We start from the raw sequence: 24,972 nt of genomic DNA, 5'->3' as shown, positions 1-24,972 counted from the left end.
CTCGCGCGGTGCGGTGCTCGCTGCCCGCTGTACTCTCTTCTCGTTTCTCTACCCGCCACGGCCCCAACACTGCCATGCACAATATGTCCGGCCGCGGCGTGTACTGATTCTCGTGTGTATAGCTTACCTACCTGCCTACCTATCTACCTGCCTGACTACCTACCACCCCGACCGTGCCCTGCTCCCCAATCACGGTATCCACCCACTCACCACGTCTTTGCCCCCATGAGCCATCGCTTCCTCCAACGCCATCCAACGCCACCCGACCCAACCACTGACCGCTGCACCCAGGGTCCAAAGTATGCCACTGGCCCACTCCCCAGGGTCCATGCAGGCCCCGCCCCCCAGGTCCCCCCTGCCCAGGCCATGCGCTCTCCTCCGCTCGTGTCTCCCCTCCGTTGTATGTTGTAGTCTTCCGAGCTCTCTCCCCTTCTCTACCTCTACCTCTACCTCTACCGCGCGCTCGCAGCGTTGGATAGTGAAGCTCATACACATGCGTGTAGGCCGCCGCACGTGTCTTGTGTGCGCAAATGCATGCACGACGCCGTCTTTTCCTCCGTATCTCCGTCGTTCGATACGTCCGGGCCTGATCATGAGTGTTCCGCCTTGCTCGTCAGTTGGTTCGAAGAGAGCTGGTGAAGTGCCTTGATAGCGGGCCTTGTAAGTCTGCTGTGGATCGAGCATCTTGTGTCGTAGAGATGCATGGCTGCCGCCGTCCAGACACCTCGCGACAAACAGCCCTTTCGACGTCGTGTACGCTACACAAGCAGGAGAAAGGAGCAGTGATGGTGATTGTGCTGTCGTAGATTATCATTATTATAACACCACAGTTCAGCGGACGGCGCATACAGTAGATCTAAGCCCTCAGCCGCCTTCCCTCTCCCACCCACCGCCGTCTTCCAAAGACGGGCTCAACCCACACGCCTGCAGCGACGGCCTCACCGCAGCGCGCGGACCTTCTCGCGGACGTGCCGTGCGGCCTCCGCCCGCGCCCGTGGTCCTTGCCGAAGACGACGACCTTGCCGGGGAGCCCCGCGCGCGCGACGCGGCCGGCGCGGTGCAGGAAGTCGACCGTGTTCCGCGGCGGGTCGACGATGAACACGTGCCGCACGTCCGGCGCGAAGTCGAGCCCGCGCGAGAGCATCGATGTCGTCACGAGCACGTGCGGCGTCTCCGACACGTCCGCCGGCGCCGTCGCCGTCGTCGTTGCGGGGAGCCCATCCTCCGTCTCGACCTCGTGGGCCTCTTCGACCTCCTTCGCCGACGCGTCGCCGTCCTCGCCGTCCGCGCTCACGTCCCTTGCGCGCGCGCGGAGGAACGGCGCGACGTGCCTGTTCGAGCCGCGGAGGCGCTCCTCGCTCGCGGCGGAGAGCGCGACGGTCTTGACGCCCTTGCGGCCGAGGAAGTCGGCGAGGATCGCGCCCCTGGCGCGCTTGTTGCAGAACACGAGCACGCGGCTCGGGGGGTGGCCCGCGGCGGCGTCGGCCTCCCACACGCGGCGGAGGCGGCGCTCGACGTCCGCGTCGCGGTTCCCGCTCGTCCACGGCACGTGCTCGAGCCGGAGCGCGGCGGGGAGCCGGTGCAGGCGCGGGGACGCGAGGCGCGCCATGCGCGGGTGCGCGGCGGCGAGGTGCGCGGCGAGGTAGACGGGGATCGTCGCGGAGGCGAGCACGAGGTGGAAGGGGTGCTCGGCGGGCGCGGGGGGCGCGCCGCGCGGGTCCGCGAACTTAAGCGGGACGGGGCGGCCGCGCGCGGCGGAGACCTCGGCGAGGATCCGGCGCGTCTGCGCGGAGAAGTCGGGGTCTTGGGGAGGGGGCGCGCTCAATGCGGGGAGGAGAGGGGGCAGGAGGGAGAGGGCTCACCGAAGAGGACGTCTGCCTCGTCTACGACCACCCACTCGATGTCGGCGAGGCTGATTTTGGGCTGGCCACGGTCACCCCCTGCGCTTCCGCTCTCGCTCCTCGACGTCCCACCCGCGTCCGTGCATGAGCTCGAGCACCTTCGACGGCGTCCCGACGAAGATGTCGACCTTGTGCCCCGCCCCGCTCTCCCGGGAAACGACGAACTCGCCGCCCTCGTCCCCCTCGGCGCCGGCTGGGACGGACGCGCCGAGCGGCGCCTTGCGGGTCGCCTGGTTCGCGCGCGACGCGCACTGCACGCGGAGCTTCGCGTGGTGGACGAGCTCCTTCGCGAACCCGGCCAGCTGCCGGACGAGCTCGTGCGTGGGCGCGAGGACGAGCGCGCGCGGGTTCAGCGCGAGACGCGTCGCGTCCGCGGGGCCGAGGCGCGCGGTGCCCTCCACCTCGGTCCGCTTGAGGTCCTGGACGAGCGGGAGGAGGTACGCGATCGACTTGCCCGAGCCGGTCTCGGACGCCAGCAGGCACTGGTGGTACTCGTGCTTCGGAGGGGGGAGGAGGTGCTTGATCGCGAGCGCCTGGATCGGGGTCGGCTGCGCGTCGGGGCCGAGAGCCTCTTGGAGGCCCTGCACGAGGCCCGGCAGGAGTGGGGGCGCGGCGAAGGAGTCAGGGAGGTCAGCTTTGGTGGAGGTGGGGGCGGACTTGGCTGGGTCGGTGAGGTTTGCGTTGAAGGAGACCGGAAGGTCCGCCGGGCGGTCGTCCTCGGCCACGGTGAGCGTCGAGCGCGGTCGGGGGGTGTTGAGGTCTTCCTCCCGGGTGCCGAGACGACGAAGGCGGGCTGGACGGGAGATGACTGGCTTTACACCGACATGTGGGGGGTCTTCGCGCGAATAGGTTGGAGCGGCATCTTCGACTTTTGGCTGTCCCTGACGAGAACCCGGGGCGTAGCGACGTTCGTATGTTTGGCGGGAGGCAGATGGAGGCACAACATCCTTCGCGAGCTTTGTCCTTGACGGCCCGGCTTCTGCACGAGGGATTAGCATTCGCTAGGAACGACATCGAGGTAGGTAGCATGTGCAGATGGAATGCCCACAACGCGTATAGTGTGGCCAAGGGGCAAAAAGATGTCTTGCAGCCAATTTCTCTCTACGCAGATCCCATCTGCATGCACGTATAGCAACACTCACGGAGGGAGCAGAAGTGTGCAAGCATGCGAGCATGAGTTCCTTGGGCAAAGCGACTCGAGGCGCGACTCGAGATGCGGAAAGCAACGACATCTTTGGCGTCGCTGTCAAAAGCGTGGTTGACGAGCTGCTCTTCAAAGCTCCCGCACGGAGGGAGGTAGAGGACGAAGAGGAGGAGGAGGAGGCGAGGAGACATGAGCGCTCGAGCCCAAGTGCCCACTCCATTTGCGAAGCGCGCGTCCTGCGCCAGCGCGACTCGGACCCCGGAACCCATCCGCGCCCTGCGAGCGAGCGCTGCAGGTGGCTTGCTGAAGTCACCAACCTCCTCCTCCTCCACCAACACGGTCACCAACCCTCCCGCCCTCCTCAACTCCACCAGCCATGTCTCGTCGTGCTGCCCCCGGTGCCTCTCCCTTCGGCGCGCCCCCGCGTCGCGCCATCCACGACCCCAACGAGTCCGCGTTCTCGCGCTTCATGCGCGAAGAGATCTTCTCGCCAGAAAACCTCCCCGGGAACATCAGCGTCCTCACCGCCGTCACCGTTTCTTCGGCAGCATCGCGGCGATGCGAACATGGGGCGACCTCATGATCCCCGCTTGAGCCTGGAGATTAGAGAGGCGGAAGGCGCAGAGAGCGTAGTGCCGACGGTCAGGAGTGCAGACCCTTTCAAGTGCGTCTTTGAGCTTCCGTACACTGTACCGACGCTGACGTGCTCCTCTCAGAACTACCCGACGAGCCCCTGCCCCGAGCTCTGCACCACCCATGCAACCGACGTTCTGCATGCTGTCATGTACTTTACTCGACATATAATCTCTCCACTCCCATACTGTCCGAACCCACCCCATCAGCGTTGCAGAGCGTGCATACAAAACACAGAGCAAGGGTATATACAGTGCGGTGCACACTCCAAGACCCTCAAGTTCAAGCTGCCGCTCGCCCGATCTTCGAGAACATCCTCCAAAACAACCACAGCACGGCGGTCCTCGGCAGCCACTTCAGCAGCGCGTACGTCCACGTCTTGCCCCCGAGCAGCAAGTACCTCGGCGGCCGCGCCTTGAGGCTCTGCCCCACCACCTTGCGCGCGTAGACTTCCGTCGGCATCGTGTCCATCTCCTGGCTCATGCTGATCCGTGCGAGCATGTCGGGCAGGAACCGCTTGTAGAGCGAGTCCTCTGGCAGGCCGGGAAACGCGGCGAGCTGGGTCGTGCTGATGTTGGAGCGCACGGAGCCGGTGGCGACGAGGACGACGGAGATGTTGAGCGGGGTACATTCCATGTAGAGCACGTCGGACAGGGAGTGCGTCGCCGCCTTGGTGGAGCCGTAGATGCCGCCCCAGGGCGTTGCGCTGGGCGAGATGGTGAGGACCGAGAGTGGAGGATGGGCGAGCACAAGTACATACAAGTATGCGCCAACGGAACTTATGTTGACAATCGTCCCGCTCTTGCGCGCGGCCATGTGGGGGATGACGGCTTTGCACATGCGGATGATGGAGAACACGTTCGTGTCGTATGTCCGCTCGATGATGTCCATCGGGACGTCGATGACCGGACCTGTTGCGTGCGCGTAGAGTTCAGAATATGTAGCTGACCAGCCAGTGAAAGTGGGGACTGACCAACAGAGAGAGTGCCTGCGTTGTTCACGAGGACGTCGACCCTGCCTTCCTTCTCAATGATAGTTTTCACGACCCTCAGCACGTCCTCCTCCTTGGTCACGTCCAACACGACCTTGTGGATATTGTCCTGCTTGAAGGCGTCCATAGCTTCGAGCCGCCGCGCAGAGGCGTAAACCGTGCATCCGCGCGAGGCATACTCTTCGCACCTGGCGTACATGTTTGCGACAGAGGAGGCATGAAGATAGGAATTCAACGTACAGAGAAAACCCAATCCCTCCGTGTGAACAGCCGGTGACAAGCACGACTTTAGGCTTTGACGAGGACATGACGTCCGGCGCGTGTGGGGAATAGAGCTTGGCAAGCTGCCCTGAAGCCAGCCGCTCGATGATAAGACGGCGGTTGATGGAGAATAAACCAACCTTCTGATGACTAATAAACACCTTTGTTATGCAGGTAAGCTCTGGTGTAAGCAGCACTATACTCGACAAAGATGGCAACAGAACTCGGCGTTTTGCACACCATCTTTCCCTCCTCCCTCCCCCTCCCTCCCGTCGTCGCCGCCCCATCCGTTGGCCCATGAGCCCAGCGCGAACGTGGAATGCGCACGGTGAAGCTCGTCGTCATCGGAGCCTCGGGCGTCGGCAAGTCCAGCATTCGTAACCAGGTCTGTCTCTTCGTCCTCGTCCTCCCCCTCGCACTCATCCTCCGCTCCAGTACGTCTCTGGACGGTTTACCACCGGCTACAGGGCCACAATCGGAGCCGACTTTATAACAAAGACCCTTCCACATCATAGCGCACCCGATGAACTGGTCACGCTGCAGATATGGGTGCGTGTTCTCATTACCCTCAAGCGAACCTCCTCCATCCTCGTGCTCCTTATATCCCCTTCTCCCGCGAGCCACCATGTATCCCCACGTGCCCCTCATCTGCCACCATGCTCGATCCACACGCCCACACCCTGTTGCCGACAATTTTCGCGAGAATGAGCCGGTCGTGTGGCCTCCTCGTGCACGCTAACCTTGCCTCCTGCAGGACACTGCCGGCCAGGAACGGTTCTCGGGCTTGTCCTCTGCGTTTTTCCGCGGTGCAGACGCGGTGATCCTCATGTTCGACGTCAACCAACCCTCCTCGCTCCTCGCACTCACAAAATGGTGGGACGACTTCCGGACAAGGCTCCCGTGCCGGACGACGCCATGGACGAGTTTTGCTGTATCGTCGTCGGCAACAAGGTCGACGTGGCCCGGGCAGCGGGCGAGGATGCGATGCGGAACGCGGTCTCGGAAATGCAGGCGAGAGAATTCATGCACACCCTCGTCCCCTACCCTTCCACCCCGCCCTCTCCTTCGGCCGACCTCCCCCACCTGCACGAAGACTCGTCGGGCGACGACGAGTACGAAGACATCGATGATCCCTTCGACGACATGGAGCTCCCCGCCGCCATGTCCAACTCGATCGAGATCCGCAAGAGCGCACACCGCGGCCGCGGCCGCGGCCCCACCTCCGCCTCCCGCTCGACCGTCTACCGCGGCACGGCCGGCAGCGGCGGGGCGATGGGCACCGTCACGACGCTGCACTCGATCTACCACACCCCCTCCTCCTCGCTCTACGACACCGACACCTTCGCCACCGCGCTCTCCTCCCCCGCCTTCACCGCGCTTCCGCCCCGCTCTCCCGCTCGCCCTCCGCCTCGCCCGCGCGCCCGCTCGTCGACGGCCACGGCGTCCCCATCGCCATCCCGCGCCCGCGCCGCGTCCCCTCCGCGTCCTCGATGTCCTCCGCGCCCACGATCACCCCGAGCCTCTTCGTCCGCGGCGCCGACGCGACCGCCGCGACGACGCCCGCGGGCTCGCCCGCGGACGCGCTCCGCAGCGGCGTGCGCCCGCCGCCGGAGCGGCACCCGCGCCTCTTCTTCACGTCCGCGAAGACGGGCGAGGGCGTGCGCGACGTGTTCGAGTACGTCGCCCGCCGCGTCGTCGTCCGGCAGGAGTGGGAGGAGGCGTCGAGGCGCGCACGCTGCGCGTCGCGGAGGCGAACGCGCGCGCGAGCGTCGTCCGCCTCGACTGCGACCGCGGCTACGACGACCGCCGGCCGCGCGGGGTCGTGGGGTGGGCGCGGGCACGGCGGCGGGTGCTGCGGGGCGTGAGGCGGGGGCGTGCGCGTGCGTTGGACTGCTGGGACCGTCACGTCGCTGTCCATCTGTGTTGTTTTCGTGCTAGACTGCTTGGCTCTGTTGTATGCTAGTCCGCTCGTCTCGGCGTTTTTATGGTGTATCTACTGTTCGCGTTCGTTCTCTATCGCCACCCCCAACGGAGTCTATCGCGTACTTCTCTGTTTGTTTGTCTGGCAGCACACGAATTCGCCTTGCACATGTAGCAGCAACTATCGGAGTTTGAGGAGTAGGCGACTTGGTTCGTGAAGCGTGTGTCGAGGTGCTCACGCATGTTTTGACAGCGTCTTCACTGGGTACATGGTCATTGTATCGGCACCCCTTCCCCTAGCTCCTTCCCAGCAATTTCCGCGGCGCTCCTTGGAGCCGCGGGAGAGGATGCTAAGCCCCTCGGTGTGCTTTCAGTGGTGGGCTGCGAACGGCTCAAAGTCCTCATCCCTTCCCTCTCCCTTCACCGCTCCTCTCCAGGGACCACCGGAACTTCTTCCTTTCTCGCCATTGTCGCTATGTTCTTTATCTCCGTGCTTCCGCTTGCGTCTGTCGCGGCTGCGGCTGCGACTGCGTCCCGTCTGTGTCCCCGACGGGACCCACTCCGCGGAGGACCCGTATTCGTAGATAGGCCGCGGCGCCTCGAATACTCACCCACTGCTTGTCTCGTATTTCTGTATCTGATATGAGGGCTCTCGACGGCCTCCAGGCCAACGTGTATGTTACCTCGTCTCGCTCAGTAGGCTATTGCACGGATCGACCATCGCGATCGGCTTCTCGTTCACTCGCGGCGGCGACGGCGGCTCCATTCTATATTTCACGCCGATATCGAGCCCCTCGACGTCGTCGAAAACATTTTAGATGATTTTGCTATGCAAATGAAAAGTGGGTCTGGGCCCAGTGTATCAAAAACTTTGGTGGAGTGAAAAACCACTTAGAGTTGCTAGCGCTGCCAGGAGCGTGGATTGAACACGCGACCTCCAGAACTTCAGTCTGTTGCTCTCCCAGCTGAGCTATCCCGGCGATATTTGTGTTACCAACAACGTAATATGACGCTCTACTGTGTCATGATTGTGCTCCAGGTCATGTCAGAATCCGACTAGCTCGCTGAAGCTTATAGTGTGTGTTCATGTGGAGGTGGGTCCTTTGGAGGGTCGGGCAAATATGATGATGTCATAGGGTGTATGATATACTACTTAGGCACGCATTGCGAGCGCCCGCGCCTTGTGGCACTGCAGCCGTAGCTAGCGTAGGCCGTTTGCACATATTTCTCTCTCTAATGATCGAACGTTGTATGATCTCTCCCGGCAACGTCGCTTATGCAGAATGCGCCCTTTGAGTGTCATTGCTGGCCGTCCTGGTCTGCGGCAAGGGTGCGGAGATATGTGGATTGAGAGTCGAGAGGTTGTCGAGAGGGAACGAAGGATGATATCAGCCTCGGCAAAAGCCGGGCGTCAGAATTCCGAGGACACCGCGAGCTGAGCGCCGAAAACTTTCCGTCTCGCCTCCTCCTCTTCCACTCCGAGCCTTCCAGTGCCCTGGCTGAAGTGCAGTGTGGGGGGCCACAATGTTTTCAGCTTCCCTCTCGTCATATCTGTGAGCCTCTTTGCATCTGTCGGACACACAGCCTAATAGCCACTCGTCATCCAGGCTGTCAAACGAACGTCCTCCAGTCCAGCCTTGCGCTGAGGAAGTTCAACCCCTTCCGTTTTTAATCTGAAGGCTACGGTTGGGATAGCCTTGGATTTGAGGACAGTCTGAGCTTCCCTGTCCGTCTCTCCATTCTGATACCGTTCCCTGCGGTCCAGGGATCCTGGCACCGCAGTCCCGAGGACCTCGGCGAGGCGCTGACAAGCAGGATACAAAGGCTCCCTGACTCGATTCAAATCCCCCCTGTTTTCCTCGCTTGTGCCCGACAACCTCGGCGCGGTCGGACGCATGCCAAGGTAAGTCCCTCCGTGCTCTTTCCTTTCCTTTTCTTTCAAGGAGTCGGAATCTGTCTCTTGTTATGCGCGTTTTGCGGGGTCACCTGTGTATGTTCGTGGTCGCGATCCTAGACAGCTCCAATTGATACTTTCTCGCTCGATGCTTCCGTGTTACTTGTGAGACGAGGAGCGCGTCGATGAAGGTGCCCCCCACGCGCGTCGCCAGAAGTAGTGGTCGCCACGTGCATCATCTCGTGGTGCACAGGTAGCCATCCATAGATTGTCGTGCGTGGACTTGTGGGCCCGGCGCGTGAGAGAGCTGAAGATCTCTGTCGGAGATGGGTTTCGGAGCACACGCGGCAGTGACCGGAATCGCGGAGGACGCTGAGCGGAGTTTGCGCTCAGGCATGTCTGACTCGACGCGCCCTTCGCATTTCTATTTGGTAATAACGACCACGCACAACGCGTACGCCTCGCGCGAAGACAGGCACATCCAAGTGCTTCTTCGCTACTCACGGGGCCTCCAGCGAAGCTTCGGCATGCACCGCTTCTTGCGCAGTCGAGCTCAGTGGCGCTGAGATTGCCTTTCATCCGTTCAACTCTTCGAACGTATTCTTTCGATCATGCGTCTTCTACAAAGACAACGGCTACGGACCTGCAGGTATGTGTCGTCCATGTGCACACAAGATACTAATTTCTAGGTGATACGAGCCTTTCAGCGGCTACCAGTATTTGGGGCGCCCACAGACCCTGTCGCCCCATCACACCATTTGAAGACGCATCCGGTCAGTGTCCCTTCAGCGCGGCGCAGACCCCGAGATGGTAGGACCGCTCTCCTTCGCGTGAGCACCGCCCGACGTCGAGTACCTCGAGGCGTGATGATGTCAGTTCACTTCGATCCTCCGAAGAGCTATTATCTTGATCCTCTGAGCTTCTGTGGCCTTGGCACGTTCTCTTGTATCTACGGTCCTTAGTTCCCGCTTTCAGAAGCCGTGGCGTCGTCACGGACGACGCGTACGCGTCGGCTCGACCTGTCCGTGGTCCCCCGGCGAGTCCACGTGAGTTTCCGCTCTCCCCGCCTCGCGTTGAGATCACTGATCCAGAATACATGCGAGCCATCCTTACAGCTCGTCGTCGCGGTTAGGAGCATTTCCAGGGGGTCACGGACGACGGTCGCTGGCAGCGGAAGCTGCACGACCTCACCAAAGATGAGCTCGGAGCTGTGCAGGCACGGAGTGGCGTGCCGCGTCGTGCTTCTTCCATGCCGCCGGAACGAGGACACCAGCACCCGGCTCCTTCTCGCCGCATTTTGAATCCCTTCCCACTGGTACGTCTCCTCTTCCCACATATCGCGATATCGAAGATGAATATAGCAGGTCCGAATCGCTTTTAGCATCGATTCGGGCAACTCGTCTCGCTGCACAGACACTTCCATTTGCCAGCGGGAGTCACTGAGCGGCGGTGTGTGGTTTTGAAAGCCTCCGCGCTCTCAACATCCCGGTGTAGGTATGTGCACTCTCTACGAGACGAGGACCGCGAATGCTGGTAGGTAGGGTCCGCGTAGAATAAAATGCCGCCTGGAGGGAGCATGTCCCATCCATCCCTCCTCCTCCTCCTCCTCCTCCTCCTCCTCCTCCTCTCCGCGCTTCGCTCCGCCGTAGGTGTGATCTCGGTACCCATGCCGTCGAGGCATGGCAGAAGCCGACATACAAAAAGGCATGACACTTTGCGGAGTGACCTCGAAGAGCCTCAAGTCCAAAACTCAAGGCCGCAAGCCTACTCAAGGCCGCAAGACTCAAGGCTGCCGTGTGCGCGTGATCCGCCTCCGTACAATCATCCCCCACAAGCGTGGCCGCCACCACCGTTTCCGGGGACGTATGGACCTCCAGTGAACTACACGCCTGTTGTCTGCGCGCCCGTCTTCAATCACCCGCCACCGCCGTACGCACAATTCGACCCGGGATTGCCCGCGCGCGCCCCGGACCGCTCGCCGTTCGACCCCTTCTACGCCCATCCGGCTCGGCCCTTATATGGGACCCCTTCTGAACGGACATACGGTCGGCATGCTGTTGCTGCACGCGCTCACCCTCCCCCAGTCCGGTCGGAACCCTCGCCGCCACCACGCTCTGTGTCATTGCGCACGCACAACTCCGCAAGTCCTCCTCTACGTGAAGCTATCGATGGGATTGCCGGAAGACTGGTCAACGGCGATACGATATATACGGTGCGCCACCGACAAGTGGCACAACCTGTTCACGTCATGGTACGTTCCATATGTGTAACTGGACGCTGTGCGCTTGCTCACCAGGACCAAAGCTAGGAAGGGAGCTCCTCGGTACAGTCATGTACATACCTGCAGAAGGGTGGCCTCGCCGACTGGAGAGCGTCTTAGAAGACGTGACGAGGGAGACATTCGGCTACTCCACTGTGCGTTTCTTTTCGCGTTCATATCTACACACCATCCGTCGTCATTTATACTGTTTATTATAGGCTCAGTCGTTTCAGCTCAATCGAACACCCATCTCAGATCATCGACAGGCTCAAGACGACTTGTGGATGAAAATGACAGAGTTTCAGGTTGACAGAGAAACAGGGGACTGGATTCTGGTGTTGGCGTGTCATTGCTCTCTGCATCACAACTGTTCGTCTCGTCATCGGTTGAGACGATAGCCGATGCGCTCAGGGTGGTAGTGAGTAGACTTGCGTAAGAAACGACGTGTATGATAGGTGTGAATGTGAAGTTACATCATTGCCCTGCCCGCAAAGGCCCTCTCCACGATAATTAATTACCCCGAACCAGCCCACACCCGACTCGAATAGGTCACTGGGCGTTCCTCATCATTTTTCCACAGCGAAGTTCGAGGTGCTCGCTCCAAGGACTTGTAGAAACGCCTAACGTCATCCTCTGTGTCTAATGATCCTCGTGCTTCGTTCATCACATCAATGAATTTCGCACTGAAAGGATCGAGACAATCAAATATTCCAACCCGACTGACAAGAGGTTACTATCAGCACCGATTCAAGTGGACTGGACAGGACAGGCGTAGCCTACCTCTGGCGAAGTATGTCCTCCATTCCGTCTTGGGTCGAGATGCACGCGTAAGGCGGATGACACTCTTCCTCGAAAGACCAGAAACCCCATGGTCCAGGGAGCTCGCAGTATCGGCCGACCAAGTACTCGTAAAAATAAACCGCGAATGGATCGTCTAAACAAACACACTTGAGCAACATGACGCGCACAGGCTTACTACAGCGCATGCTTGACTCACGATCTAAGTCACAGTCGGGATCGAGACACGTATCAGCATGGGCAGTTGCTGGGTCCAATGCCATGGCACTTTCGATGTCGCATTCCGCGTTATAGTACTTCCCTGCAACTGTCACGCCGAGTTAGGAGAGCGGAAACCGTCAGACACACGATAATTCGCACTTACGAAACACTATATCCGTCACTTCAAGGCCGTGCTTTTGAGCGATGCGAGCGGCCTGGCACCAGAAAAAGCAACGGTACTGGATAGCAATTGTGACTTCAACTTCGCATCTGACTAATCCCTTCGGATCTTCGTCAAGAGCAAATTCACGGCTGAAATTCAAATCAGCACCACGATAAATCTTCGTATTAGCCACCCACCGGCCCATTTGATACGACCATGGTGAATGCTTGGGCGTAGTCACGCCATCACGGTACCATTCAAGTTCGTCGTAGTTCATAGGAAGTAGAGCGTGAAACATATCTTCTATGTGTCCAAGAACGGCGAAGTGCTGCTTGCCACCCCCGTCCACATGAAAATAGCCGAAATCACCGACTTTGGTACCGGGAACGTCAGGAAATTCTTGCACAGATTGGGCTTTGAGGTCATTGAAGGCGATCTCATCGAAAATGATGTTGCGAGCATGCATATCTTGAGGAGGACGCCAAACCTCCCGTTGAAGATGGTATCCGAACCTCGAAAGGTGATGGAATCCCATACCGCACTTCCCTACGACTTTGATCAGTACCGGAAAGGGTCGATGAGAGCGGAACATACACTTCTTTTGCATGCGCATTCCGCGACTCTGTAACAGTGTAAGACCAGGTGCCAAATACCACGGGCCGGGGCCGAAATTAGCTCACCTCAGCAAACAGCCGTTGGAGACTCTCCGCGACGCAGTTCCACCACGTGTTCGACAGGTCGGATATATGAAATACGACATCCCCGCGGTCGTTGAGGCCTGTTAATGGAAGGCATACAATGTGTTCGTGTGCCGTGTTTCCCGTTTGTCCCTGTCTCCTCGGTCATGAGGGCGCATCACACTGGTACTAGGTGTAAGGAAACGCACATATGGGATCGTCATTTTCGCAAAACGGTCAGACCAGACTCGCGTGTTCTGCAGCCAGTCATTAGTGGTCTTGCAAAACGATGTAACACAGTGACGCATGCCTCAAAATTCGTGGACTGCAAGGATGAGCATGAGTGCGCGCCGCGCACAAATGTAGGGTGTGTGGCTCACGAACTTACGATTTTCACCCAGTTACGAAGCCATTGAATAGGATCTCTCACTTGAAAAGCTGCCATTATAGATACAGACGCTTCAAAATCGTGACAAAGCATTTAGTGCAATGGACGTAACTACAAAGGAAAGCAGCGGACCAGCCTCGAGAACGTAAAACGGCCTGTCCAAACAAGGATGCGCCACTCCGAGAACCTGCGCGATGCGCGCGTGCGGGCCGTCTCTATAGGAAGCGTCAATATCAGGTACCCCGGAGCATCGCTCGCGCACTCACGTGTCGGGATGGTACTTGACGACTTCCTGATAATATTCCTCCTGGAACGACAAGAGACGAGTGAGTGGTCTATCAGCCGCGATTGTTCGCCAGTACGCACCTTCGGCTTGCCGTCCTTCTTTGTTATTGTCCGAATGATGACGGGCCGTTGGTTGAGGCGACCCAAGAACTCTTCGCCCTCGAGGTCCTCGTTTAGATAGTAGCTGCCACGGTTGTCGTCGAGCTGGAGATCGTCCCAGAACAACCGGCGAACCTGGTGAAGACCGGGTCAGTTCTAGCGCGTTCGAAGTCGGGATTGAGGCCGTACCTTCAGTTGCGGATCGTGTGTGCTGTGCGTCTCGAGCTTCCTGTGCACCGAGAGCAACATCGCCGTCTGAGAATCGGGAGGTGAGACTAGTATAGCGAGATTGACACCGCTTGAACAACGTACATCGAACGAACGCCAAGCGCTGTCCAGGGAGTAGACGCACTTCTTCAGCTCCGAGCTAATAGATGATCTGTGCATGAAACGATCGAGCACTCCGCGTTCTACCTGCCTCTCCACCGTTTGACGGATGGAGGACATCGTCCTACGCGTCTTCTCAACGGGACCGGCGCGTGGGATGGATGAGGGTGCACTCACGCGAACAACGTTGATAAGTTGGTCTCGATGTCATCGACGGTATCGTGGGGGTTCAGCCTCTCGACCTGCTTCTGGATGTGCTTCACCAGGGAGTCGGCACGCTCCGCAACTTGAAGGAAGTCGTCCTGAGTGGAACCCACTTGCTGTTCGAACGTCTCAGAGACTGAAGAGTGGCTAGAAAGGAAAGTGCGCACCTGGGCCGCCTTCGCAATGCCTAGCACCGCTCCTACTATGCCGCCAAGGAAAGGCACTGCGCTCAGTCCATCAACTCCGTCGCGGGTTGCTTCGAGGCCGATGATGATAGTCGCGAGCACGTCATCTCGTCCGACGCGCTGGACGCGGAGCGCGTTGGGCAGGGGTGGTCGGCGAGCTCTGCGGAGCCTGTCCATCGAGCGGTGGGGAGGAGAGGGTGCAATCCACAAGCGGACGAGACGGTCAATATGGGCATGTGAGACCGAGGAGCACGGCGCTGAGGCAGTGCTGGCTGGTGTTGGGAAATACTGAGATCGGCAGTGGTATGTGGGCGCGTGGGGAGCGGAAGCTTTGGTTCCGGCTTCCAGCACGGGGGAATGTCAAGGGCGATGACCCTCGAGGCTGGGAGACGGCACGTGGGTGCACGGTCGGCATGAGCAGAGAGTAATATAACACGGTGCACCCAAGGAACAGATATAGAATCAGTCTCTAGAACTTCGCAGCTCAAACGCGGCGTCGCGAGATGTATTGGCGAAAGCGAGCTCAACTAAGCAAAGCTCTCAAGACCGAGGAACGAAGGACTCACCCGTGGTGCCATTGCTGTGCTCGCGTACCGTCGATATCAGCATGACGAGGCGTGTCAGGCGTCCTCGGAAGTGGGTGTTGAGCACTGTTCCCACAGGACCGTGCGGATTCATGAAGGCCTTCCACTGAGCTCTAAGACAGGTGCAAACCCGCGGCAGTGGGCAGAACCTCCGGGAACGATGTATGTGAGCCAAATTCTAACTTTCGCGCCGAGCTCAGGTCGTGGGTGGGTCATCCGGCAAAGCCCGGAAGTCCGACGCGGAGCTCGAAGAATGGGGAGGCGGTATAGCGCCGGCGCGGTCCTGCGTTCAACTCCTACCGCCACCACCACCTGCCGCCGATACTTCCGCCAGGGGTACCCTAAAGATTGGTGTTCCAATTCAGTAACGTGGGTGCATGGCATCTACCTTGCTGAAAACTTCTGCTGACTTGCTTGCCTTGATCTACATTGTGGTTCGCTAACGCAGGTTGAATACATAGGGCTCGTACCTGGTTTTGCACCCGCCGAATTACGGGCGGATCAAAACAGGACATCCACTCCCCCTCATACTCGGGAACCCGCACCTTCCGCGAGTGGAACCGGAAGCGATTCGCGGATGATACCGCTTCTTCATCCCCCAGTATCGGCGGAATACCGTTGCACACGGCGGTACCACTTCAATATCGGTGCATCCAACGCCTATAAAGAGTGCGCCCCCAATCCTTTATCTCGCCATCCCACTCATTTTCCTTCCCATCTTCCCCCGGTCTTCAACTCTACCGCCCGTTTCACTGTCCGCCATGATCTCTTCTATCGTCCTCTCTACGCTAGGGCTGGCGTCTCTTGCCGGTGCGATCGCACCCCCTGTGCGCAGGTCTGCGTGCCCGAAAAGTGACCACTACGCTGAGAACACGAAGGTAGGACGTTGCCTGTAATCTGTGTGCCAGATACTGAGTCGACTTTTTTACAGTGCTGCGTTTGGTATGAGGCCCTTGACGATCTGCAAGCGAACGTGTACGTCCGAACAACCCTCCATGCAGATACCCGATACTCACCTTACTTTCTGCAGGTTCAACGACGGCCAATGCAGTCAGTACCTAACTCGCACATGCCTATCACACACTGACGTTGTGTGTACTTTTAGTCGAGGAGGCTCACGAGGCCCTCCGTGTACGTCCACATACCACTGAGTTGCAGTGTCATTACGATTAACATCTCGCTTTCAGATGACCTTCCACGACGCCATCGGTTTCTCGCCCACCCTGGGCGGTGGAGGTGCTGACGGCTCTATCATGGCGCACGCCGAGGTCGAGCTTCTTGACCCCGCCAACGGCAACATCGACGACATCGTCAACCACCTCCAGCCGCTCGCCATCAAGTACCCGGTTTCCTTCGGTGACTTGTGCGTTCCCCACGCGATCCATCACCGCCCACACCGCTGACACTGCGATTCCTTCCGCAGCATCCAGTTCGCCGGTGCCGTGGGCACCTCCAATTGTATTGGCGCCCCTCGTCTCGAGTTTCTGGCCGGTCGCTCAAACACCTCCCAACCTGCCCCCGCCGGCCTCATCCCCGCACCGTTCGACAACGTGACGACGATCCTCGCGCGCATGGCGGACGCTGGGTTCAGTCCCGAAGAGCTCGTCGCGCTGCTGGCATCTCACTCCATCGCGGCTCGCGACGCTGTCGCCGACCCGGTGCGCCATATGCCAGCCCTTTTCCCGCTTCCACTGACGATCAGACTCGCAGAGCCAACACGCGCGCCCCTTCGACACCACCCCTGACGCCTTCGACGCCCAGTTCTTCGTCGAGGTAAGCTCGTCGTTACTCGACGCGCACGACGGCATCCCTGACGGCACCTCATCTCCAGACCCTCCTCGTCGGCATCGCTCTCCCCACTGAGGGCAACGTCGTCGGCGAGTCTCCGTCCCCCCTTCTCGGGGAGATCCGCCTCGCGTCCGACGGGCTGCTCGCGCGTGACCCGCGCACATCGTGCGAGTGGCAGTCGTTCGTCACGGACCACACCGCGATGAACGCCAAGTTCAAGGCGGTGATGGCGAAGCTCGCGGTTGTTGGCCAGGACGTTGGGTCGCTGTACGACTGCTCGGAGGTGATCCCGATGCCGAAGGGTTTTGCGTCGGAGTCGGCGGTGATCCCTGCGGGGAAGACGATGGCGGACATCGAGGGGTCGTGCGCGGGCACGCCGTTCCCGAAGCTCGCGACGCTCCCGGGGCCAGTGCAGCCCATTCCTACCGTGTGAGTGCCATTCGCATATGTCGAATGTTGTCTGATGTTTTGTCTTCAGTCCTTCTGCGTGAGAGGTCATGTTCGTCGGCCATGAAAGTGTGGTTTTATTTGGGCTTAAAAATCGTTTTTTGCTATGTGGGCGGTCAGAATGGTAGCATGCAATACAACACAGTCATTAGAATCATAATTTCGATTTATCCGAACAAGGGCATTCCCCAGAGCGAGCTGCCACATCCCCGAAGAGCCCACCGCCTTCGCGAAGAACAGCTCGGTGCGTTCTTCATCGCGCGCTGCTCCGCCGCCTAACGTGCGCCCACGAGGTGGTCTGTGCGCGCTTGGGTTGCGGGAGCGCCCACATCTTGTCTCTTCCCATCACCGTGCACACATTTGCCTGTCTACAGTCTCACAAGTCCCCACCCACCAGCAACTTGTGTACTACAGGTGCCTATACAGCAGTGTAGCGCGCTCACATTATTTGGCCGAGCTGATCTATTCCTGATCGCAGGCGATGTCGACGATCAACACTATCCCCACAGAGGCTCTTCTCCACATTTTACATGAAGTCCTCTCAGAAGAAGACATGCGTCCAACGGTACACCTCAATTTGGTTTCTGGCGGACCCCACATGTTTGAACATACAACATGCGACTGCATCTCCTTTCTGATCACTTGCATGTCAGTGTGTCGACATTGGAGAAGCATCGTCATCACATGCCCGACGTTATGGAACAGAGTCCATCATCACAACCCCGTGCAGTACCAACTCTTCCTCGAACGTTCTGAGTCTACGTCCCTTTACCTCCATCTGCGCTCCGATACGCTCCCTAACAAGTCAAGCTTGGGGCTGTACCAGGTGCTTGCCACCCATGCTTCTCGACTACGCCACCTGTATCTCGAAGACACAAACGAGTTGTTGGACGTCAAAGAGCTCTTATCTATTAAAGTCCCCCGGCTACAGTGTCTCGTCATGCGCCTGGATTTGGGCCCTCTACTCAGTGTGGTCCCGATACCGCAGAGCTGCGCCGCAAACCTTAAAGCCCTGGCGTTCACCGGCCAATGCCGGCTCCTGACTTTCCCTCCCAACAACTACCCATCTCTCACTCATCTCTTCATCGAGTTCGGCTCTGACGGGGAATTTCTTCTCGCGGAAGACATTGTCTCTCTTCTTCAGTCCACTCCGCAGCTCGTATCCCTCCACTTCTGCAACTGTTTCCACCGGCCCAATCCGTTGTCTCATCAGGACCGTGTCTCGCTGCCCAACCTCCGCGCACTCACATTCCAAAACAGCTGGTGCCATTCTGTCATGAACATAGCTTCGGGTTTGCTCCTTCCGGAAGCGCCTGTCCGCGTATTCCTCGACGTACATCACATCCCCGGAGCCGATCTCAATAAATCACAGTCGCTCGAGGGGATCCTCCGGCCGTTTCTTCCAAGTCTCTCCACCGTCGGCCCCGAGGCGGTCCTGGACGTCACCCTGGGCGGCACGCTCAACTTTACGTTTGAGCCCGATGGTCCTTGTATTGGGCCCAGAATAGCATTGAAGATGCACGATTTGATAGGCCTCAGCGAGGGGTGGGGCCCCGTCATGGTCAACCTCACTCGCGTTCTTCCTAGCGCGCTCAACGCGGTGGTCTCGCTGCGCCTCTCCGGAACCCCCTCGTCGGCGTCCCCGGACGCATCGCTCCCAGCACTCCTCGCGCACATGCCCGCGCTCCGCGAGCTGGCTTTCGACTTCACACAGTGGAGTTACGACGAGTGGAAGTCCGTGTACGAACCCCTGCTGGCGTTCCTGACGCCGACAAGCCGCGACGGCGCGTCTCAGGCCACGGCTACGCCCCTCCCACACCTCGCCGTGCTCGGCCTCGGCGCGAACTGCTGCACGCTCGACAGCACCACGCAGTTGGCGACCGCGCTTAAGGCTATGCTCGTCGCGCGTGGCTGTCGCCTCTACCGCCTCGTAGTGCGTCCCCGGGCAGACTCCACCTTGAGCCTGTATGCCTCGAAAAATGTCCCATCGTTCACGGCGCAGGAGCGCGTCCTCCGTGGCCTCGGAATCGACGCGCACGCGGAGCATTTCGAGGTCCTCCATCCCGGATGTGGTGGGTTCGGGCTTGGGGCGGGGGACGCAGAGTCGGCAGTTGGCCGGCGCCGGGCATGGGCGGCGGAGGCGGACTGGCGCGAAAGGGAGCGGTATTGGAAGTTCAGGACCCAGTCGGGGGTGGAGTTGATCGACGGAACGGAGTATTACTAGCAGCGTTTTTGGACTCAAAGAAACGAGTTCCCTCTTTACAGCCGCCCTCGGCATCCGTAGCACTTGGCATCGGGATCTTGTACGGACGCGGCCGTCCTTGTACGAACTATTCGATTCGTCAACGCCCACACGACCCCCACGTTCGCCTTCAACGACGTTTGTCTGCTTCTGCATCATCGCCGTCTCGCGCGCGACGCGCCGTGCGGGGTGCGCCCACAGCGGCGATGGCCGCGTGTACACCGGCGCGGCGACCAATCATCGAGAGCGCGCAACAGCGACATCGCGTACCTTCTAAACTCGTTCTAGGTCATGGCCACGGTGCGTGCCGCACTCACTCGCACTTTCTTCTGCCTCCGCGTGCGCGTGTCCACGCTCACGCCCACGCCCGTTGAGTCGAACCTGGTCGTTTGGAGCCCAGATCGGCGCCGTGCCCCCGCGCGAAGAGAGCGCGGTCGTCGCGCTGCGGCACTGTTGGTCCTCCTAGTATGCCTAGATGTCCGCGTTCCATTGTTGCCCTCAGTGCATCTCAGGCTAGAGTCTCACACTGGCCATGCGCTCCGCTCGCGTGGTGCACGTGGTCGACGAAAGGCACCGTCACTGGCGCCGAGATCCAAACCCCGTGGGACGATCATCTTGGGTTCTCGAGCACATCCCACTCTCCCTCCTCACCCAGTTCCCCAGCCCCTTCCCCTCGCACCCATGAGTCTCCGAACAGTGCCAGGATGTGCCACCCACCCTTCTCTCTTCTCTCCTGCCGCTTACCCAGCGAAATTCCGACGCCCCCAGCGTTTTTCCCACCGAAAACAGCATGGATTCCACTCAGCGTTACTTCAACACCCACACCGAGCTCCCATTCACCTCTACGACCGGTTTTAACGACTTCGGAGAGTACAGAAATGACCCAGAGGACAAAGGCGTTGTCTGCGATGATCGGGGCATCCCCATCCCTTCTCAAGCCGCTCTCGCAGACTCCTAGTGAGTGTATAAGCAGCTTTATAAGTATTACATAAGCGATTAACGGGGATCGTTAGTCTCGCAGCTTACCCGCCGTCGTTCTCCGCCTCCACCACCACCCCCGAGCCGGGACACGACTCCCGCTCCATCGCGGCTCCATCCTTGCTCTCTGGCTTCACTTACGACGGCCATGTCTCCCTCGCCTTCGACGTTGTACAAGAACGGTTCCGATCGGCGTATTCCTCGCTGGACTGCGCGCTAGGGACCTCCAACAGCAGCCCACAGTACATCTATCCTACCTCCCTCGAGGACAGTGCTCAAACCACGAGCGTTGCTTTTGAAGAGGGTCAAGTCGTTCTGAGCATCGGGTGGGCCGCGGAGGACATCGCAGCCTCCGCCAACGAGCAGTACGTCGCGGACGTCTATTGGGACCTCGACTACAGCAGCGACGCGTCCCCGGGTTCCCTCTACGATGGGGGCTCGTCTCCCTCGACGAGCGAAACCTGCTCCAGCACGACGTCTTTTTCATCGTCGTCGCCGTCTCCAGCCCACGTCGCCGCCTCGCCCCCGCCTCATGCCCTCGTCCAGCCGAAGACCCACCACGAGGAGCCCGCGCGCCGTGCCACCCGGCCCATCCGGCGCCGCAACCTTGAAGCCGTCGCTCCCTCCTCCGCCTCTCCCTCCCCGTTTGGACTCGAGCCCACCTCGACCCCGAGGAACCCGTGGAAGTGCCCGCACTGTGAGTTCGTCCAAACTTCGCGGCGCTCCCCGGACCTCAAGCGGCACATCGCGACGCACTCGCAGCCCAAGAAACCGTGGACGTGCCGCGGGGTGCCGGCGCGCTTCGCCGACGACCTGCGGTACGTGCGCGAGCCGGTCCCGGTCGCGGAGTTGCGCCGCGCGACGGATAGGATGGTGGGCGGGTGCGGGAGGGTGTTCTCGAGGAAGGACGCGTTGACGAGGCATTTGAAGAACTGGGGATGCGTGGGGGTCAGGGCGGTCGAGGAGTGGCATCAGGATCAGGGCGAGGAGGAAGAGTAGGTGGAGGGTGTCAAATGTGCGTATTTGAACCCTCCTCTCTCTTTGCGCCTGGTGCTGTGTATTGTATGATGCCATCTATGTCACCTTTATCTTTCTACCACGTCCGTCCGTCTGAATTTTGTTGTATCTCGAATCCGCGGCGCGTTCTCGGCGTCAGCACTCATCGCGTTTAACAGGTCTGGTGAAGTCATAAGTGTTTCTCTTTTCCCATCACGATCCTCTGTCTCAGGTTGTACAGGGTGACTTGTGGGATATCCAGTGAGCCTTTCTTCTACCCTTCATGCAAATGCACAGATTGAGCGATATTCCTAGGATCATGATACAGGGCTCGACGCCCAGTTCTTCGTCGAGGTAAGCTCATCGTCACTCAACGCGCGCGACGGCATTCCTGACGGCACCTCCAGACCCTCCTCGTCGGGCATCGCTCTCCCCACTGGGGGTAACGTCGTCGGCGAGTCACCCTCCCCTCTTCTCGGGGAGATCCGCCTCGCATCGGACGGGTTTCTCGCGCGCGACCCGCACACGGCGCGCGAGTGGCAGTCGTTCGTCACGGACCACACCGCGATGAACGCCATGTTCAAGGCAGTGATGGCGAAGCTCGTGGTGGTCTACCAGGACGCCGGGTCGCTGTACGACTTCTCAGAAGTGATCCCGGTCCCGAAGGGCATTGGATCGGAGGTGATTCGGGCGGGGAAGACGCTGGCGGACATTGAGAGGTCGTGCGCGGGGACGCCATCCCCGAAGATCGCGACGCTCCTGGGGGCAGTGCATCCTATTCCTACTGTGTGAGTACCACTCGCATATGAAAATTTGATGGGTTTCTGACGTTTCTTCTTCAGTCCTTCTTCGTGAGGGGCACGGTTGTCGGTTATGAAGCTGTGGTTTCATTTGGGTTCAAAAACTGTTCTTTCCTGCGTGTGGTCAGAGTAACACACAATGTATGCGTACGGTCTTTAAAATCATAATCTTGATTATCCGAGCCGAGACGCATCCCCAAAGAGACCGCGGCGCCCGCTAAGGCGCTGAATAGGTCCCTCGTCGTGCACTGCTCCGCCGCCTCAAAGGGCGTCCCCGCTGAGCATCCACCGAAACGAGGTGCCTTGTGCACGCTTGGGCCGCGAAAGCGCCCACAGCTTGCCTCTTCCCATCACAGTGTACACATTCCCCTGTCTACTGTCTCACAAATCCCCATCCACAAGCAACCAATTGTGTACTACAGGTGCATACATTTCGGTGTAGCATGCTCACATCGTTTGGTTGGGCTGATCTATGCCCGATCGTAGGTGATGTGGACGCCGATCAACATCAACACTCTTCCCACGGAGACATTTCTCCACATTTTACGTGAAGTCCGCCCAGAAGAAGATATGCGTCCAACGGTACACCTCGATTTGATGTCTGATGGGACTCACATGTTCGAACGCAGCACATGCGGCTGCATCTCTTTGATCAGTTGCATGTCGGTGTGCCGACAGTGGAGAGGCATCATCATCACATACCCGACATTATGGAACAACGTCCATTATCATAACTCAGTGCAGTACCAACTCTTCCTCGAACATTCTGCGTCTACAGCCATTTGCCTCCATCTGCACTCAGACAAGCTCCCTGACAAGTCAAGCTCCGGTCTGTATCAGGCGCTTACCCCCCACGCTCCTCGACTACACCACTTGTATCTCGAGAGCTCAAACCTGAACGTTAGCGAGCTCTTAAATATCCAAGTACCACACCTACAGTGTCTCGTCATGAACCTGTATTCGAAGCCGGAGGATCTCACTATGGTCCCGGTACCGCAGAGCTGCGCGGCAAACCTCAAAGCCCTAGCGGTCACCGGCGACCTCTTCACTTTCCCTCCCAGCAACTACCCATCTCTCACCCATCTCCTCATTGAGTTCAACTTCGACTGGCGATTGTATCACACAGAAGACACTGTCTCTCTTCTTCGGTCCACTCCACAGCTCGTATCCCTCCACTTCTGCCACTATTTCCACGCACCGATAGAGTCGTCTTCTGGCCAAGGTCGTGTCTCGCTACCACACCTCCGCGCACTCACATTCCACAACAGTTGGTGTCATTCCGTCAATAGCCTGCTCTCGGCTCTGCTCCTCCCCGAAGCACCTGTCCGCGGATTCTTCGACCTGCACCACGTCGCCACAAGCGATCTCAATCGAATACAGCTGCTTGAGGGGATCCTCCGGCCGTTCCGTCCAAGTCTCTCCACCGCCGGAGAAGCGGTCCTGGACGTCGACCTCGAGGACATGCTCAAATTCGCGTTTGAGCCCGACGGTCTTGGCATTGGTCCCAGGGTAGCCATAAAGATGTACGATGCGAGAGGCCACAGCGAGGGGTGGGGCCCCGGCATGGTCAACCTCACTCGCGTCCTGCCCAGCGTGCTCAACGCGGTGGTCTCGCTGCGCCTCTCCGGAACCCCCTCGCCGGCGTCCCCAGGCGCATCGCTCCCAGCACTCCTCGCGCACATGCCCGCGCTCCGCGAGCTGGTCCTCGACTTCGCAGAGCGGAGGTACGACGAGTCGGAGTCGACGGAGTGCGGGTCCCTGCTCGCGTTCCTGACGCCGACCAGCCGCGACGGCGCGTCTCAGGCCACGGCTACGCCCCTCCCACACCTCGCCGTGCTCGGCCTCGGCGCGAACTGCTACACGCTCGACAGCACCACGCAGATGGCGACCGCGCTCAAGGCCGCGCTCGTCGCGCGCGGGTGCCGCCTCTTCCGCCTCGTCGTGCGCCCGCGTCGGGACGCAGACGCCCCCTCCGAGCCGGATGGTCCGACAGGGAGCCCGACGGCGGAGGGCCCGTTGTTCGCGGCGCAGGAGGGCGTCCTCCGTGCCTTCGGACTCGACGCGCACGCGGACCATTTCGAGGTCCTCCCGCCCGGGCTGGGCGGACTCGGGCTTGGGACGGGGGACGCAGAGTCGGCCGTCGGCCGGTGGGCGGAGGCGGAGGCGGACTGGGGCGAGAGGGAGCGGTATTGGAAGTTCACGACTAAGTTTGGAAGGGATATGGCCGACGAAACGGAACGGTAGCATCGTAGCGGCGTGGTTGGACGATGTAATCGCTGGGGACGAAGTCCATACCTCTGTGCAGCTCACCTGTCGCGGCCTCCTGGTGCGCGCGACGCCGCTTAAAGGGACAACGAACTCCTTCTCTAGGCCTCCTGCGCGCCGCGGCTGACCTTCTCGCCAAGCGGTCAGAGTGGTCGAGCCCCAACGCGGGCTCGGTGGGGGCGGCCGCCGTGGTGTTCCTGCGCGGGATGGTCCCGACGCTGTCCTTCGTCGACGTCGCGACGGAGCGCTCTCGGGACGAGTGGTACTGCTACGAAGCTGTGCTGGGAAGGGGCGGCGCCGAGGTCCGGGCGATGTGTATCGCGTCGCGGCGGGTGTCTGAGTTCGCGTAGGTCGAGACGGACGCTAAGGACTCGATGCCGAAATTGGGATCGGAGGGTTTGAGTATGAGAAGTATGTTATTCTGGAACGCACGTGCGTGTACGATTGAATGTTTTGCGAGCATCCGGATTGGCGCACACGAGGAAAAAGATATGGAACAATCGCAGAGCGCGGGATATGTATTACTGCGCCGTGGAACGTA

The 24,972-nt window shown here is 59.8% G+C and overlaps 9 protein-coding genes and 1 non-coding gene across 10 annotated transcripts; 6 read left to right on the top strand and 4 right to left on the bottom strand.

Moving 5' to 3' along the window:
- Positions 1-864: 864 nt before the first annotated feature.
- On the bottom strand, positions 865-2,899 carry BXZ73DRAFT_91911 (P-loop containing nucleoside triphosphate hydrolase protein; the record flags this gene model as incomplete). Its single annotated transcript, XM_048026162.1, has 4 exons — positions 865-910; positions 957-1,803; positions 1,863-1,912; positions 1,938-2,899. 4 exons carry the CDS (start codon positions 2,897-2,899, stop codon positions 865-867), a joined length of 1,905 nt encoding a protein of 634 aa, XP_047874491.1.
- Positions 2,900-3,421: 522 nt separating this feature from the next.
- Positions 3,422-3,849, top strand: BXZ73DRAFT_104649 (uncharacterized protein; the record flags this gene model as incomplete). The annotated part of the gene is made up of 3 exons (XM_048015977.1): positions 3,422-3,580; positions 3,648-3,709; positions 3,762-3,849. The coding sequence occupies 3 exons, from the start codon at positions 3,422-3,424 to the stop codon at positions 3,847-3,849; spliced, it is 309 nt and encodes a 102-aa protein (XP_047874490.1).
- A 111-nt stretch (positions 3,850-3,960) lies between these two features.
- On the bottom strand, positions 3,961-5,275 carry BXZ73DRAFT_91910 (oxidoreductase; the record flags this gene model as incomplete). Its single annotated transcript, XM_048026161.1, has 5 exons — positions 3,961-4,384; positions 4,439-4,589; positions 4,652-4,857; positions 4,910-4,962; positions 5,258-5,275. 5 exons carry the CDS (start codon positions 5,273-5,275, stop codon positions 3,961-3,963), a joined length of 852 nt encoding a protein of 283 aa, XP_047874489.1.
- A 2,482-nt stretch (positions 5,276-7,757) lies between these two features.
- BXZ73DRAFT_t164 lies at positions 7,758-7,830 on the bottom strand. Its single transcript has one exon. It is a non-coding gene; the product is annotated as a tRNA-Phe (tRNA).
- A 3,950-nt stretch (positions 7,831-11,780) lies between these two features.
- BXZ73DRAFT_104646 (uncharacterized protein) lies at positions 11,781-14,508 on the bottom strand (the record flags this gene model as incomplete). The annotated part of the gene is made up of 13 exons (XM_048015976.1): positions 11,781-11,938; positions 12,002-12,109; positions 12,167-12,315; positions 12,421-12,712; positions 12,761-12,788; positions 12,847-12,944; positions 13,364-13,446; positions 13,498-13,538; positions 13,598-13,750; positions 13,805-13,870; positions 13,928-14,066; positions 14,120-14,262; positions 14,314-14,508. 13 exons carry the CDS (start codon positions 14,506-14,508, stop codon positions 11,781-11,783), a joined length of 1,653 nt encoding a protein of 550 aa, XP_047874488.1.
- Positions 14,509-15,676: 1,168 nt separating this feature from the next.
- BXZ73DRAFT_52123 (heme peroxidase) lies at positions 15,677-17,136 on the top strand (the record flags this gene model as incomplete). Its single annotated transcript, XM_048020756.1, has 8 exons — positions 15,677-15,767; positions 15,824-15,890; positions 15,946-15,965; positions 16,021-16,046; positions 16,103-16,278; positions 16,339-16,573; positions 16,626-16,688; positions 16,747-17,136. 8 exons carry the CDS (start codon positions 15,677-15,679, stop codon positions 17,134-17,136), a joined length of 1,068 nt encoding a protein of 355 aa, XP_047874487.1.
- A 660-nt stretch (positions 17,137-17,796) lies between these two features.
- Positions 17,797-18,087, top strand: BXZ73DRAFT_52163 (uncharacterized protein; the record flags this gene model as incomplete). Its single annotated transcript, XM_048020763.1, has 1 exon — positions 17,797-18,087. A coding segment is annotated over one exon (291 nt), but the record flags the coding sequence as incomplete, so codon positions are not given.
- A 2,964-nt stretch (positions 18,088-21,051) lies between these two features.
- BXZ73DRAFT_52134 (uncharacterized protein) lies at positions 21,052-21,369 on the top strand (the record flags this gene model as incomplete). Its single annotated transcript, XM_048020760.1, has 1 exon — positions 21,052-21,369. A coding segment is annotated over one exon (318 nt), but the record flags the coding sequence as incomplete, so codon positions are not given.
- A 280-nt stretch (positions 21,370-21,649) lies between these two features.
- Positions 21,650-22,221, top strand: BXZ73DRAFT_104643 (uncharacterized protein; the record flags this gene model as incomplete). The annotated part of the gene is made up of 3 exons (XM_048015975.1): positions 21,650-21,720; positions 21,774-22,154; positions 22,209-22,221. The coding sequence occupies 3 exons, from the start codon at positions 21,650-21,652 to the stop codon at positions 22,219-22,221; spliced, it is 465 nt and encodes a 154-aa protein (XP_047874484.1).
- A 926-nt stretch (positions 22,222-23,147) lies between these two features.
- On the top strand, positions 23,148-24,781 carry BXZ73DRAFT_104642 (uncharacterized protein; the record flags this gene model as incomplete). Its single annotated transcript, XM_048015974.1, has 3 exons — positions 23,148-24,352; positions 24,411-24,478; positions 24,537-24,781. The coding sequence occupies 3 exons, from the start codon at positions 23,148-23,150 to the stop codon at positions 24,779-24,781; spliced, it is 1,518 nt and encodes a 505-aa protein (XP_047874483.1).
- Between the last annotated feature and the right edge of the window lie 191 nt (positions 24,782-24,972).

Source organism: Epithele typhae (assembly GCF_022376455.1).
Source record: "Epithele typhae strain CBS 203.58 chromosome Unknown BXZ73scaffold_54, whole genome shotgun sequence".
NCBI classification, from domain to species: Eukaryota; Fungi; Basidiomycota; class Agaricomycetes; order Polyporales; family Epitheliaceae; genus Epithele; species Epithele typhae.
Note: the sequence above shows the minus strand (reverse complement) of the source record. Positions and strands in the feature narration are given on the sequence as shown.